This window comes from Daphnia magna, linkage group LG2, assembly GCF_020631705.1.
Source record: "Daphnia magna isolate NIES linkage group LG2, ASM2063170v1.1, whole genome shotgun sequence".
Lineage (NCBI taxonomy): Eukaryota > Metazoa > Arthropoda > Branchiopoda > Diplostraca > Daphniidae > Daphnia > Daphnia magna.
The window spans coordinates 14790707-14805779 of NC_059183.1; the positions used below are offsets into that span (position 1 = coordinate 14790707).

Consider the following 15073-nt stretch of genomic DNA (forward strand, 5'->3'; position numbering starts at 1 on the left):
TCCGATTTGGATCGGCAAAGCAATTTAATCATAAAAATCCATAATTACACACAATGGATTTTAAAAAAATCAGACGAATATTCCGAAACAACGATTGGATCTATCGCAACTTGTTGTTAAAACAAACAACGACAACGATTGGTTTGGCTTTCCAACTACGTAGGATCAACCAAGTCATATTGTCCAAATTTAAATACGATGCGCCGTCAAAGGTACACATGGCTAACGTGCATCGATACGGTACACAATAACAAACAATGAAGAAATCAGGACATTCTTTAGGGCACGCAATCAGGTTCAATTGCGTACGAAAAGCGTTGCAACAGGTACTTCTTAGTTTTACATTATTATTTTTTTGTTTGTTTGTTTTTGTTTTCATTGCCGGAGTAATTGCCCAAACAGTTATTGATTGGTTTGCAAGTTAGAATTTTCAAAATAGATACACTTTTCACTTATTTACATTTGACATAGTTATGATTATGTATCATATTATATGGACTGTATATAATAATATATAGAAGCCAAGAAATTGTTGGATAAGTATCACATGTAAACCAGACTAAATGTAGAGGCGTCCTTTTTTTTTTATGTTGTTGTTTGTTTTTTCTTGATGTCACGCGGGTAGGTTTCTACATGGACCTTTCAATTTGTAAAAAAATAACAAAAAAACAAAACAAAATATAGATGTATATAAAAGATTAGGGTGAGGGGACGAAGCGCTGGTACCTTGAAGCGGAGACACGTCAGGTGCTATAAGGCTGCCGGGGATAACCAGAAAAGAGGGACATGCTCTGTGAAACGGTATTGCACTACAGACGCTTTTAACCTTCACCGGATAACAATTGCGAGAAAATGTTTAAGAGACAAGACTATGTACTGCTCAGGACTACTGCTGTTGCTGCTGCTGCTGTTCCAGAACGTCTGACTCGAAGCTCAAATGGCCGGATGTAGGATCATAAAAACCGGCCAGGTAGAATTGGTCGTAGCCAGAATTATTGGTGGAGTCCAAATTTAAGTTGACGTCAGGCTTGCCTTTGCAGAGTAGGCGGTAGTCGTCCAGCGAACAGACGGTACAGCAATGTGAGATCGTCTGGACGTCATTCTCGTCGACGTGGTTTGACTCAAACAACGCACCCTGAAAACGAAAAAAAAGAAATTTAAATTTAAAAAGAAAAAAAAAAACTGCATTTATTTCAGAATGCTAAAAATGATGGTGACACTTACCGGAATCTTGAGGTGAGTCAATCGCCGTCCTCCGCAAGTCTCTTCCGGGTGATAGAACCAGCGGACTTTAACTGTCATGGAACCACCCCACGATTGCCAGAGAAGCTCGATACGGCCGACATAGGGACGATCAGGCCTACCGGCCGATAAGAACACGGCGCAATCACCCACCTGAAGAACGAAATTTTTCAAACCTCTCGATTTTGTTTTGTTTTTATTTAATCATTTGAAGATGATTAGGGCTAAACTTACGCGGATGATTTCGTCTCCACGATGGATGGCTTTGTAAAACTCCTTGCGTCCTTTGCCTTTGGATGCCTTCTTGAAACTGGCGCCCAACCACTGCCACAACTGCCGTTCCGGAAGGAAAGCTGCCATTTTGCTTTTGTTGGCTTTGCGCGGCTGCGGCTGCTGCTGCTGCTCGACCTGCTGCTGGGGCTCTGGAGATTTCGTCTTGGCTGCTGCCGACCGGCGAGGAATCGGCGAAGCTGCGTATGTTTTGAGTCAAGTTTCAACACACACTACTCATGTCATCAAAATGATGAACGAAACGGTCTCATACCAGAGTAGTTCACCGCTTCTTTGCTGGCCCTCGTTTCCATTTTGACGATTGGCTCGCTGTCGTTGGCCACAGCACTCTCGACGGCGTGATCGATCGTCAATCCGGGACTGATTGGAATGATCAAATCCGGCTGCTCCGCCAGCGTCTCATCCGACGTTTCGGCTTTGCGCTTTTTCTTGTGCTTCTTCTTGTGTTTCTTGTTCTTTCTACACTTTTTTAATAGGGCGTTACCATCGTCGTTGTTTTCTTTGGACTCGTCACCTTCCGCCTTTTTGTTCTTCTTCTCCGCCGGCCCGTCCACCTCTTCCGCAACCCCTTCTGCTGGCTCTTGGTGAACCGACGGTTTGACAGCCGCTACAGGAATCGGAGCCGGCTCGGAAATGCGCCTCTTGTGGCGTCGGCTTTCAATCTTCAACAATGGATTTGGATCCCTTTCTGTATTTTGTACGAAGAATGCCATTCAACAAAATCGGTCACACGATCGATCAAATCGGATGAAGAAAACACTTGCCTAATACGGGATAATCTGGCGGAAGGAGTCTAATTTGACTGACGGGAATACGGCCGCTGTCGCCGTCGTCAAACTCGACATCGATCTCGTCCTCGCGCGTGACACTACGGCTGCCTGAATAACGTAAATCCACCGCAACGAGTCACGACAACATTCAACAGCGATAATAAATACTGAGGTTTCGTACCGGCGTTGTTCGGTGGACCTGCCGGATGAACGTTGGAAACTACGCCGGGATAGAGGCAGCGTGACTTGCGGCTCCAATAGCCACAAACACGCGTCCCGACCTGCAATTGACTTAGGCCGAGCGGACAAACTTCCAACAACTTCAAATAAAAAATTTTAAGAAATCATTAAAAATCGTTGGAATTGGATCTTCATTTCGTGTTATTGAGTTATTGAAAAAAAAAAAAAAAAAAACGGCAACTCAGTGCCTTGAACCAATGACATTGACGCTGGACTGCAAAAACAAAGCGAATAGGGAGGAGCTTTGGTTACGGCAGAATGGCCATAACTCTCCGGATATCCGAGTTAACGATTCAACGCGTCCGGGTAGTAAACGATCAGTACGCTCATAAAAGTCAGAAAGAGCGAGCAAAGCGAAAAGACGGCGAAAAATAGTCGAAAATATGACACTCACTGCTTCGTGGAGGAGTTCTTCCGTCGAAAGAATCCTGGGCCGGCTGCCACGTTCGCCATCTACGACGACACCATAAATGTCGGGTGGCCGGATGCCCGATACGGAGCCACCATGGAACAGTCCCTCCTCCGCTATCAGCACGCGTAGTCCATCTTGTAGTAGATCTTGCGTCAGTAACCATGGCGACTTGATAGTGGTGGTGGTGGTGGTGCTATCACTCGGTTCCGGATCACTCGGTTCCGGATCACTACGGATGAGCGCCAAACGGATTAAACTCATTCGATTGGAAGAAATTGTACCGTGTTTTTTGTTGTTGTTGTTGTGATTTATACCTTATTTTAGGTTCGGGATCGATCACTGGGATCTCAATCACCGGTTCTGCCACTAAAGGTGGAGGTGTAGGCGGCACAGGTGGCGGAGGACTTGGAGCCGGTGGAGGACTTGGAGCCGGCGGAGGAGGAGAAGCCACAGGGATGGTATCCATTTCCGCACCGCTATCATCGCTCAATTGGAGAAATTGCAAAGCTGGCAAACAATGTCGTTCCAGTCGGTCGCTGTCTTCCTCCGGCATGTCTTCTTCGCCTGCTTTCAATTCTTCTTCACTTTCCTCGCTGCTGCTGCTGTTCAGCTGCTTCACCTGGACTTCGGCTATTTAAAACAAAACAGAAAAACATCAAGAAAAAATCAAGGAAAAGACATGGCATTTATCAAACAGTCAACAAATAAGCACCGAACATTCGACTCCCCCAAAAAAAAAAAAATCTCAAATCTTTTCACTTGATACGTGACTGGAAAATGTAGTGACCCTTTCCCACCCCCAGTAGGTTCTATTGATCTCATTTGTAATGCTATAGCCTTGGGCAGGTTCTATTGGACTTCTCTGAAGAGATAACAAACTGATTGGTAAGCTGGACGCGCGCCCAACTTCCACCTGTGGCTGGAAAAAGGGGAAGGGGAAAGGGATAAAACAACAACAAAAACACACCAAAAAACGAGAAACCAGTTCCCTTTTATATAGTTTGGGTCCATCAAGCCAAGCAGCTTGCTCAATTTTGTGTGGAATGGGGGACTTTGACTGGACATTGATCAATGTCGTTTACAGATTCCATCAACGGAAGCTCCGCCACGGGAAGATCATTCTTAGGTCGTCCGGAACAAGACAGACTTACAACCTCTGTTTGTTTTTTTTTGTTTTTTTTACCTTTAAGCTTGGGTTTAATTTTTGGTTTGATGGGACTCTTCGCATCGTGTCCCGAAGAATTCTTTTTTTTGTTCTTTTTACTGGTCGCATCAGCCGAATGGCACCACTGCAACAGTTGGAAGAATTTGCGCTTCTTGCTGGGCACGATCGTTTCAGTCAACTCGGAATCTTGTTTGCGCACAGGGCAATCCGGCTTGCGTTTCTTTTTCTCTACCGTGGTTGTCTCGCTGGCCGGTACGGATGGAGCCATAGATGTCGCAGCGGACGCCAAAGCGGCAGCGTACGAAGTCGGAATCCTCGGCAATTCCACCTCAACACCTTACAAAAGAAATGAGAAAACAAAGAAGAGGGGACGTTAACATTAATGAAGACCTAATCGGCCCTCTAGCAAGACCGCAAACTCGATTAATAGGTGGGCGGGAATTTGCGGTTTCTTGAGCTCTCATCATTATAAAACGATGGCGCGCATTGATGAAATTGCATTTGCAATTGCCGCAGAATGTAACAGAAAGAAACAAAAGTTGCAAGTTCGAAAGAAAGAAAAAAAAGGGGGAGGGAATAAAATAAACAACTTGTTAGTGAATTGTGGTCGTGCGAGAACGGGGCAGTACATTAAGGCATTTGGAGCGATCTAATCTCGCCAACAGTGCCGACTACCGGCGGGAAATAGCGAACAGCTAAAGCAATAGCTGGTCGATGGGAACAAGAGGTGGGCGTCGATGACGTCTGCTTTTTTTTGTTTTTTTGTGTATACACACCCGCGGAGCGATGCGTAGAAGAAGGCAAGTCTAAACGACCGGGGACGATAAAGTCGACTGGCGCCGAAACGATTTTGCCCGACTCGCTTGACTGCTCTTGTTGCTTAGTTGCCGAATGGTGGCTACCGTCCCGGCTGCTGCTGCTGCTACTGTTCCGTCTACGACCAGCTTTGTCCTCTTTGTCCGAGCTGGATCGTTTCTTCTTCTTCTTCTTCTTGTCCGACTTCTTTTTGAATTCTACAATACAAAGGCATTGTTGGTTGAAAAATTGCGAACAATCTACAGGGCAAACAAGGATCGACATTCGGACTTACTCAGACTACTCAGCTCCTTTTGTTTCTCTTTGTACTTGCGCTGCAACTCGGCCAGTTTGGAACGGAAGTCGAATTCCACTTGAAATCCGGTTGGGCGTGGGCATGACGTGGCCGGTGAAATGTCTCTCGGTTCGCTCGATTGAGGCGAATCTGACTGCTGGTACAAAGCGGCCGCGCACAAGACATCCAACGCGTTTCCGGCCATTTCCACCGCGCTCACGTTGTCGTTGCAAGGCTGCTCCTCTTTCGTTTGCGGCTCATTCGCCAATTGAACGGACTGATCGGCCGACACGAATTGTTCGATACTATCCGATAAGAGCTGCAATCCGGAATAATCCGCCACCGGCGCTGGACTGTCGCCGTGACCCGTCGATAATGAACGCGGGACATTTTCATCATCGAATGACGTAGAGGGAGATCGGATGGACGGATCCCGACTGACCCATCCGATTGTGAGGTTGTCTCTGACTCGGATGCTCGCCGGCTCCGTCGCTGTGCTGGAATCTAGCGGCTGGGCCCTTTCCAACGGGATCGAAGGTTCCACTTTCTCCGCAACATGGCTAGGCGGTTCTGGACTGATTCGCTCTTCCTTAATTTCTGCCATGGCGGGCGGAGGACTGCTTATGACGCATGCCGGCTTGGATGCGTGGGTCGTAGGGTCCTCGTACGGCGTGACGTCAGCTCGAAGATTCGGCAATTCAAAAGCCGATCTGACCGGTGGATGGAGAGCCCATGAAGCTGTCGGAGACGCTGCCATATCTGGCGGGAGACCCCAAGGCGACTGAGCCGGTGCGGCATAGCTCTGCCAATAAACTGTGGCCGCTCGTTGATAGGGATCTGCAAATCGGAACATGAATATCAGTATAAAGCCATAAAACATTTTTTTTTTTTTGAAAAATATAAACGAAAAGGTCATGTGGCCTCATTGGTGAACTCATTTTTTAAATAATAGCTATTCGCTTCAATGAACCGAAACGAAACTTTTTTTTTTTCAATCCCAAGTTCTTCAATAACGATTGCATAACATCTTTGACGAGAGCCAATTGAAAACAAAATTCTATTTTTAAAAAGATATTTGATTTGTTAGTGGTTTTTTAATCGGGAACGCAGAGAATTAGAACACAATGGCAGACATTTAAAGATAAGATGTCGTTCGTTCATGGCGACTCTGTAGGTGGGATAATGGACTCACTGAAGAAGGGAAGAAAGAGAGCGCGGTCCTTTCTCTTTTTTTTTTCTCTCTCTTCACGCCAGTTTGAAATTTGAACTTTGTTCCCTGGTCACGCCGGTTTGTCAACATTGGCAGTAAACTTTTTGTGTGTGTGTGTGCGTGTTGTTGTTGTCATTAACAGACTGGGGTGAATAAAGAAAGAGAGTGTCTATCTCGTTCTTTCCCCTTGACGACAGCGTCTAAAAATGCTAGGCAGCTAATGTGAATCTTTCAAATCCCTCAAGTTGAAATGGACTTTTATGACAGTGTTCCACTCGATGCTCTGCAAACTTGCAGAGAAACAAATAACAATGCAGAAAACCGGAATCACTTGCGTATCTTCCGCATTTCCACCCCGTGGCAACACCAGATGAATGAATCATCTTGTTCAGCGAGGTGGGTAAGAGCCGGTACAAATGTTTCGTCACTTGTCTTAAGAGACTTAATCTTTATTTCATCACAGAACTGATGGCACACTCTTTTATCAGGTCATTGGTCCTTGCGCGCGAGATATTCTCGAGATTTTCGTTTGTGTTTTTGTTTTACGATAGGCGCCAGAGTGCGCACGCTGTCGTTTCCTGTTGCTCCGTCGAAATCTAAAACGCCAATGCAACGTGATGCTATTCAATTCTTTTTCCTCTTCTTCTTCTAAAGTTCCTATCGCCATGTGAAACTTTTGGCTTTCGAACTATGCGAGTGAATGAGTCGCAAAATATTTTCCTAGTTTGACATCGGGATCAATGGACTGGCTCGGTGCCGTCCGACGGCAAAACACGATCGGATTATATTAAAACCCAATGTTCGACTAGATCCCCCTCCATTGCTTTCAATCGTGACACAGTCCCCTCAAAAACAATCAACAAAATCTCACCGAGGCAGGCGGTCGGAATCAGCAGAAATGGCGGAGGAGTCATTCCACCGACCGGATGATGATGCTGATGAAGGAGGGATGAAGAGACGTTAGATGCCTGTGCGCTAGGAGGATAAGTGGAATAGCGCATGATGGAGTTCACATCCGTCGCCGACCATAGCGAGTGAGCTGCGGCGGCGGCACTGTAGTCCGCCGCGTTCGGCCAAGCCCAATTGGCAGCGTTGGCGGCAATGGGTGTCGGATGACCAGCGTAAAGGGCCGTTGGATTATAAACGGCTCTTCCGCCCGGATAATTTGCACTTAGGCCAGCTAGTGAAGAAGGGCTGTTAAACGGATGTTGATCAGTGGCCCCAATCGACGGATTCGACATGCACATGGAATCCGTGGGGTAAGAAACAGGACTGGACTGAGCGGCACGTCTGGCTTTCGGCTGGACGGGCGGCATGGGCGTATCGGACCGACATTTGTCCCTGCGCTGCCTGGCGACGGCAATGCCAACGGGAATGGCGACATTCGATGAAGCGGAGGCTGTTGCGTTATGTTTGCGCTGCGGATGGATCAGAGTTTTCCGCTTAGGAACAGGAGCGGCGGGATCGAGATCACAAGGTGGTGATAGCACAGAGCCGTCCAATGTCATCGCCGAAGCCGACTGCATGACTTGCAATTGCTCCTCCTGCTGTTTTCGCCTCCTCTGATGCCATTTGAGGAGACTCGCCTCCGGCATCCGTCCCATAGTCCGGCTACATCCTCCCCCCATTTCGTCCTCTAGTTCGCCGCTATCCACTTGGTCGTCATCTTCACTCTCGTCATCACCGGCGGCGAAATCCGGTGATTCCGTCTTGACTTCGCGTTTGACTCGCGTCTCCATCTCTCCTCCACTTTCTCCGTCTACCGTCACTACGGAAAAAACATTGGCACACATCAACACAATAATAATAAAGAAAGTCGGCTTTGAGACGTAGACGAAGACAAAACAAAAACAAACAACCAAACTCGGGTTAGATGTTTAGAGACTGAAATGATTTCGGAAATAGCTCCGAGTCAACATCATTGTCAAACATCGGCCAAAATTTCTATTTTCGGGTAGCTAACAAGGGCTAAACAGACAATCATAATATGGTAGACTCTTTCCAAGGCCGTACACTCCAGCTTCGAACTATCCCCAGGTTATTGTCGTATAAAAGTTAAATACATTTCTTTTGTGATGGATAAAATCCACCTTCTCTCTCCCCCCCTCCCTCAGGGCGGGAGGGGTCGAGAGACAGGTAAAGAAAAGGGCGGAGTCTCTCAACCTTTGAAACTTAAACACAGGTGGACTTGAGAGAGGGGCTTCTAAAAAAGAGAAAGAGAGAAAAAAGAGCGGGAATCTAATTGAACCTTCACTTTGTTTCCAAGATGCAAGTTTTTTTTCTTTTCTTTCGAGGATAAGTTGCTGCCATCATCGAAGGAGAATCTGTCCAACTGCCAGCATTTCCCAGAGCTCTAATGTTACATCGTTCGTTTAAGAAAGTATTACTTATTATTATTTTTTTTATGTTGGTAGTTTCTGTGGGTTTTCAAAATTCCACCCTGCTAACACATCCGTAGGGGTTTCCATGGGGGGAAAAAAATGAACACTTTGAGCGCAAATGACGTGGCCCTTTAAAAAGTTATCTGATGTGGTAACAACTCATTCTAACGAAAACTAAAAGTAGGAGGCTATGTTTAAAAGAAAGAAAAAAAAAACAGGCCAAGTGTACAGTCGCAGGAAAAGGCCATTCATCATGGAGAAAAGGCCGTCAAGTAAACTTTGACCTTGTTGCGCGTCTTGACCACAGGGTATTGGTGACAGACAGGATCTTCTTTGCCTGTTTCATGTCCCGACATGCCGCCCCCCCCCCCCGCATCCCAAGTTCCACGAAAACTATTATTGAAACGAATGCCTACTGAATTTTGTAAGGGACATGTTTTTTTTGTTTTGTTACCAGGAGTGTAAGGCGACTGGATGGATGGAAGGTGGTCGACACCACGGGGAGACAAATCCAGGATGACGGGCGGGCCGAAACCATGCCCATCGTACACGGGTGGAGGTCCTGGAAATTCCGTTTTCATTCCGGGAACAATCGGAGTCGTATTCAGACGTGTTGATCCAGCACCAACAAGCATGGCAGCCTGCAGCAACTGTCCAAGAGCCGATTCTGGATCCATCTTCTCTCTTGTTCAAATCTTTCACAAAACTATGGCGAGAAGAAACGACGACTGCCCATTGCAACTAATCACATCCAAACAAAAAAAGACAAGCCAAATTAGTATTTTATTGATCGATTGCCTAACATACGCGAATCGAGCGTCCATCACGAGTAAATCTGCCAACGTCAGCGTCTACATCGATCTTTTCAAAGGCTACAACCAATCTGCGAGGATCGATAGTCGGAACCCCAAAAATCTCTTTTTTTTTTCCCTCCTTTCTTTCTCGGCAATGATAAATATAAAGAAAAGTTAATTTGACCCCCATGACTGTTTGACGACTACTAGAAACATCAGCCGACACAGCAACTGATAACGATATCTCGCGAGCAACGTTGTGACGACTCTTCTCTCTGTGCGACTCGACAATAAAGAGAATTTTCGGTTAAACACGGGAAAGGTTTTGAGTGAAATTGGATCTTATCCGACCTACATGCTGGAACGTAAGGCAAGCGGGAAATACGATCACACTGAGGGGGGCGGAGGGGAAGGGGTGGTGTTCAAAAAAAAAAGGTTCCAGTTAAAACATAAACATTTAAAAACAAAAAAGAGAAAATTTTGGGAAAGAGGTCATTACGACAAGCGAAACGCACATATCAACTGGAATCGACTTCAAACGCTGCAACCCTCTTTTTTCAAGCGTCATGTTGCATTTATCTAAAGCATTATTCAAGCAAAAAAAAGGCATCTACGATTAACCATAGTTGACACGAGGGATTGGCCTAGCTTTACTAAGGGCGTTGAGCCATTGCGTCATTCGAGGTAAACGACACACGAGTTGTAGCAAACATCGATTCTTGCAGGTTACACATTACGAAAGAGTCGACATGCTCTGCAATGAAATATCTAGAAAACAGGTCGGTTTTAAGAAGGCCTATAGCAAGAAAGTTTATGACAACGTCATCATAACTGCTAGTGGAGATGCAACGTGCATTTTCTTAACTGGTAAAAGCCGTCGGAGTTTGTGGTCAAGCTGATAAAGGTTAGAATCAAAACATCAAGACGGCCTAACACGAGTCAATGGGAATGAATTACGCCGCAAAAAGAGAACTCACAAATGTGCGACGGTGTCGTTGCGGAACTTTCCAGGCGGCGTCACTCTTCTATTGGCAAACACTTATCCAACGTTTTCAAAGGCAATGACACTGAATTTCAGGTTGAAACACACACGACAACACTAACACGATGTCAAACTGTCAGATTCCTGCAATGTCAATCTTCTCTTCACAACCTAAAGTATTGTTTTGGTGCAAAATGTCTGACTTGAAAATATTTGGCTTGGCGTCTGTAAGATTCACACGCGCCACAAGCACGAACCTACCCTTGTAACGTCCCTCAACAGAATGGTCGAACGGCTCAAACGACGGGGAGAGTCGAGCAAGCGGAGCAACTGAAAGAGAGGCCACGCCTACTTATGAAATTGAACCAATAGGATGAAACCCTTGTTTATCTGGCCCCGCACAACAAACTCCGCCCAAGGCTTCGACGCTTTGCAAAAGAGATGGAGGGGGAAAGGAAGGAGTCCTTTCATTATTTTTAACCCGTTTTTTTTTTTGCTTCAGCGTCATGACTCTCTCCTTTTTTTATTTTTTAAGCCGCGTGAATTTTTATCGGACTACTGTCGTCGTTCACGCACGCACGAAAACGCCCTATTTCGCGCACGAAGTTTACCGAGGAAGAGAAAAAAAATCGCGCGGGAGCGGATGATCTTAGTAACAATACTGCGACTTCCGTTACTCCGTTCTTTTTTCCATAGCAGAATACATTTAGACGAACTGTGGCTTGCTTATGTCATATTTCATGGCCTCTTTACGCACTAGAACTTTTACGACCCCGCCAAACAGGTTTACGGAACAACGAGACCTGCATCGGGTCGAAAAAGTACAACTCGGAGCTTGTTGAGATATAGATTTTGGCTTCACAAAACTTCCAGTATAATTTAATACTGTAATGCAATTGCAAAGCAATTAAACTGTTAAGTAACATTCGAAACGAATTCAAGATTTTTCGTTAGATTTCTTATTCAAGTGGTTTGTTAGACGACCAGCTCAGCCAAATTTTCCTTTAGGTTTGACATTTTAACCTTCAACAGCAGCGGCTGCAGAGAAGACGCTATCTGTGTATATACTCGTTGCAGCAGAACGAACCTGTGGGCCATCGTGCGTGACTGGGAACTTTTTCGAACCTTGTTACATACCCTCCAGACATACTAATGTAGGAGGCGAGACGACCAACAAGGAAGACATCTATCCACCTAAACATGGAACTACATGCAGCTACATGGTACGTATTTTGTGTATTTCTCGGCTTTACTCGAGAATGATCCAGTTCCAATGTTACCCACCATTCTTCATGAGAATTCAGAAAATTGTGTGGTCACAGGAATTTAGTATGGCTTTGACACTTTTACCCCCTTTTTTTGTGAGCTAGTGGTAAGAATTGCAGGAAAACAAAGTATTAGTGGAGTGGATCCATTTCTGGGGGCAATGGAATCTTCTTCTGGAGGGCAAATTTTTGAAGAGCTTCATATTTTCGATGAAGAGCCTCAATTTCTTCACGAATCTTTCCATTGTCTTCAGCAAGTTTCTCTGTTTCAGAAAGTTCCCCAACTTTTTCTTGTTCAAGTTCATCCTTTTGCTCTATACGCTTGATGCGACAGCTGAAAATTACATTTGTAAGCCCATTGTGTTTATGATATTTGAATAAATATTACCTAGCAGCATAGCCTCTATTTTTTAAAGTTCTACGACGCTGTTTCATTCTAACAATCTGTAGATGCAATTATTAAGAAAAACATGTCAACTAATTGTAATTTTAATTTTTGTACCTCTTCTCTTGTCAAACCTCGCAGCTTTAGCTGCCTGTTCAAATCCCGCACGGAAATGGAAACTAACTCATCGTCGGAAATTCCAAGACAAGGTGATGGAGATAAAGGCTCCTAAAACACACGTCAGAATCGATTAGCAAAAAGAAAACAGAAACGCATAAAACGTCATTTTCGAATAAAACTCACCAAATCAAATTTGTTGGCATTTGCATTTCTGTCTTTCTTGTCACTTTTCTTCATTTTCTTTTCTCAGTTTCTGATTTCACGAAAAGTCCAGAACAGCCGAATGGCGGCGTGGAAAAAAATTTTCATCTCAGGTATAAAGAAACGCGCTGAGTCACTCTCACTCTGCTCTCACTAGAGCTAATGTTTTTCCCTAGCCAGCCATGTTTCTTTGTTGTGACAGAGCTTACTGTGTATGCAAGGCCCAGGTTTTTATCTACAACAGAATCCCAAGTAGTGTCACATGGCGGTAGAAAAATTTATCCTTTGCAATGAACCATTGCCATTGGTATTTAAAAATAGCCTTTCATGTGGGATAATTATTTTCTCTTGTAACGGAAAACTTGCATTAATTGATACTGTTTAGAAAAAAAGCTTTCGCACCAATGCTACTTGGAAAAGGAATTGCGGTTTTAGCCCCTAGCAACTAGTCTAACAAATCTTAGATTGACATCACAAGATTTATGGCGTAAAGCATTGGCTAGTGGATGGATACCCAAAATCCCGAATGGGTTAAAACACGAATCCCGAAAAGGCCTCAGGCTACTATACTTGCCTACTCCTATGCTGGCTTCAAAATAAAATTACACCGTGTCAAGAATTTGAGGTCAAAATATATGTGTACCATAACTACTATCACAAAGATATTAAAATTTTTTAAATACCAGGGAAAAGCATACATCGATTCTTTTAAGATGAAAACCAGGAATCCAAGGAGCATGTACTGAAATTCACTCGAAGCGATAAGAAATAGGAATTACCTTATCGCCACGGTATTATTTTGTTTGATTGCACGATGGAGAAAAAAATCGCCAGCCGCCAAAGAATAAGCCGTACAAAACCAATTAAAATGTGGACCCGGATGATTCGCGGTTAAGGAAAGGGTAAAATCGAACTTGATATCAAAATAACATTTTTGTTTTCCTACTGCACGTTATGCTAACTTTGCCAACGTTCCACTTCCATTAAATAATCAATGGAGAACGCTACTAAAACCATCTACTATTACAGGATTCAAAATAACTGAACGTTATTTGATGTATAACGTTTAACAATTCACAGGCATCCCATATTAACGGTAAATTTAAAATGTTCAGTAAATCTTCAGTAAACACGGGAAACATTTGGTCGACATCGAAATGCTTAATACAAACAGAAATAAAACTTAAACAGTGATGAAATGTGAAACGGAAATAGTGAATTGTCCAGTGTTAGGCGGAGATGAAACATCTCTGACTTAATTGGAATAAACCAAATACATGCAGCACAATTCAAGTCATTCAGTTTCAACAACGATCGTACCACAGAGAATATCATAAAGCGTGCGATTGTGTTGCACAACCATTAGTGGGAGAAAAGTTGGAAACAGAATAGCTGTCCCCATATTCTTTAGGAATGCTCGACCCAGAGATCTCCAAAACGTGACGCCCGTCGCAGGTTGCACAAGTACTCGACTTTCTCCTATTATAATAAATTTAATAATCAGTAAACAATTTCTATTTAGTAAAACACACTACAAATGGATGACGCGGCACATACCAACAGGGACGCACTTGGTGCAGGAGATTATACTAATTCCCATTGTTCGTTTTCCTGGAGTACCACCTTGTAGAGTAAAACAAACCTCATAAAAAACTACCATCAAACGATGGATCAATTCGATAGTCAATAAATTTGCCGTGATTGCCATAGCCATTTCATAATCAGCTTCTTCTGTTAGGTCAGTTTCAGTGTGAAAAAAAGTTGAATCTCTGTTAGGGTAAACATTGTCAATATTAAGTTTAACCAATTTGCATTTTAGATTGGAACTTACTCCATGTTCCAAGCATCAAGGACAGTTAATGTCAAAAATGCTTTGATGAAAAACAGCAAACCAAAATCAATAACTTCAGCCAACAAGCGTTTGGAAAGCTTAGGAACTTCAAAAACTCTCCCTGTTTAATTTTTTAAAATACTATAAGGTTACATATGTATGAATTCGTGTGCAATGTGGGCTCATTTGAACGAGAGCAACATACCTTCAACTTGTGCTTCCGTTGGGATGGAACCTGGGACATTAGACTGTTGTCTCTGTTGGTGGTTTGGCACCTGTGGTTCTGGTGTGACCGGAACTTCTGGGCTAGGTAATGGTCGATACCGACTTTGAATAAATAGTGAGGGCATTGAATAGGGAATGCATTGCAACGCCTGCCATTGATATGCTTCACCTAACCAGCTTCTAAGCTGATCGGTATATTCTGCCATTCTCTGGGGTTGTCCAGCAGAACCCACACTTTCTGGTTCATCCACAATACTACTCATAATATAGGTACTTTGGACTCGAAAAGGATTTCTACTTAGCTGAAGTTATTTTTCAAAGATTACAGGAACAGAAACCAAAACAAAAACCAGCTGAGGGAACTAACTCATCGATAGCTGAGTATCGATCTAAGACCAGGTGATATTGAAAAGACTGAAATCGACTGCCGATTACGATATGTAGCCCGACTGGAAAAACATGGGCTTCT

At 44.1% G+C, this 15073-nt stretch overlaps 3 protein-coding genes across 5 annotated transcripts; all 3 read right to left on the reverse strand.

Moving 5' to 3' along the window:
- Window positions 1-5: 5 nt before the first annotated feature.
- LOC116916186 (protein winged eye) lies at window positions 6-10871 on the reverse strand. 3 transcript variants are annotated; one of them, XR_004390476.2, is made up of 15 exons: window positions 10573-10871; window positions 9256-9542; window positions 7292-8188; window positions 5211-6047; window positions 4897-5133; window positions 4139-4456; window positions 3270-3585; window positions 2938-3184; window positions 2485-2623; window positions 2298-2411; window positions 1787-2221; window positions 1477-1712; window positions 1225-1395; window positions 727-1135; window positions 6-639 (listed from the first exon to the last, which is right to left on the reverse strand). XR_004390476.2 is itself a non-coding variant. In XM_032921393.2 (14 exons), exons 2-14 carry the CDS (start codon window positions 9476-9478, stop codon window positions 887-889), a joined length of 4419 nt encoding a protein of 1472 aa, XP_032777284.2. In that variant the 5' UTR covers window positions 9479-9542; window positions 10573-10871; the 3' UTR covers window positions 6-886. The 3 variants fall into 3 exon arrangements, 2 of the variants coding, with proteins under 2 accessions (XP_032777284.2, XP_045025609.1); XM_032921393.2 differs by having other exon boundaries at window positions 6-1135; XM_045169674.1 differs by having other exon boundaries at window positions 6-1135; window positions 9256-9552.
- Window positions 10872-11794: 923 nt separating this feature from the next.
- LOC116916190 (transcription factor MafK) lies at window positions 11795-12752 on the reverse strand. Its single transcript, XM_032921400.2, has 4 exons — window positions 12531-12752; window positions 12345-12455; window positions 12231-12286; window positions 11795-12176 (listed from the first exon to the last, which is right to left on the reverse strand). The coding sequence occupies exons 1-4, from the start codon at window positions 12582-12584 to the stop codon at window positions 11975-11977; spliced, it is 423 nt and encodes a 140-aa protein (XP_032777291.1). The 5' UTR covers window positions 12585-12752; the 3' UTR covers window positions 11795-11974.
- A 410-nt stretch (window positions 12753-13162) lies between these two features.
- On the reverse strand, window positions 13163-14992 carry LOC116916189 (protein FAM8A1). Its single transcript, XM_032921399.2, has 4 exons — window positions 14585-14992; window positions 14380-14500; window positions 14106-14317; window positions 13163-14027 (listed from the first exon to the last, which is right to left on the reverse strand). Exons 1-4 carry the CDS (start codon window positions 14865-14867, stop codon window positions 13843-13845), a joined length of 801 nt encoding a protein of 266 aa, XP_032777290.1. The 5' UTR covers window positions 14868-14992; the 3' UTR covers window positions 13163-13842.
- Window positions 14993-15073: the final 81 nt, after the last annotated feature.

What these genes read in the sequence shown, in the direction of transcription:
- LOC116916186 (XM_032921393.2), bottom strand. Translation starts at nt 9,478, where the DNA reads ATGGATCCAGAATCGGCTCTTGGACAGTTGCTGCAGGCTGCCATGCTT. An exon ending in GATTCCGACCGCCTGCCTCG is followed by an intron (nt 6,048 to 7,291) that starts GTGAGATTTTGT and finishes TCCGATTTGCAG; the next exon opens with ATCCCTATCAACGAGCGGCC. An exon ending in AGGTCCACCGAACAACGCCG is followed by an intron (nt 2,412 to 2,484) that starts GTACGAAACCTC and finishes TACGTTATTCAG; the next exon opens with GCAGCCGTAGTGTCACGCGC.
- LOC116916190 (XM_032921400.2), bottom strand. Translation starts at nt 12,584, where the DNA reads ATGAAGAAAAGTGACAAGAAAGACAGAAATGCAAATGCCAACAAATTT. An exon ending in ATGCCAACAAATTTGATTTG is followed by an intron (nt 12,456 to 12,530) that starts GTGAGTTTTATT and finishes CGTGTGTTTTAG; the next exon opens with GAGCCTTTATCTCCATCACC. An exon ending in AATAGAGGCTATGCTGCTAG is followed by an intron (nt 12,177 to 12,230) that starts GTAATATTTATT and finishes TGTAATTTTCAG; the next exon opens with CTGTCGCATCAAGCGTATAG.
- LOC116916189 (XM_032921399.2), bottom strand. Translation starts at nt 14,867, where the DNA reads ATGAGTAGTATTGTGGATGAACCAGAAAGTGTGGGTTCTGCTGGACAA. An exon ending in CTTGATGCTTGGAACATGGA is followed by an intron (nt 14,318 to 14,379) that starts GTAAGTTCCAAT and finishes TTACCCTAACAG; the next exon opens with AGATTCAACTTTTTTTCACA. An exon ending in CACCAAGTGCGTCCCTGTTG is followed by an intron (nt 14,028 to 14,105) that starts GTATGTGCCGCG and finishes TTATTATAATAG; the next exon opens with GAGAAAGTCGAGTACTTGTG.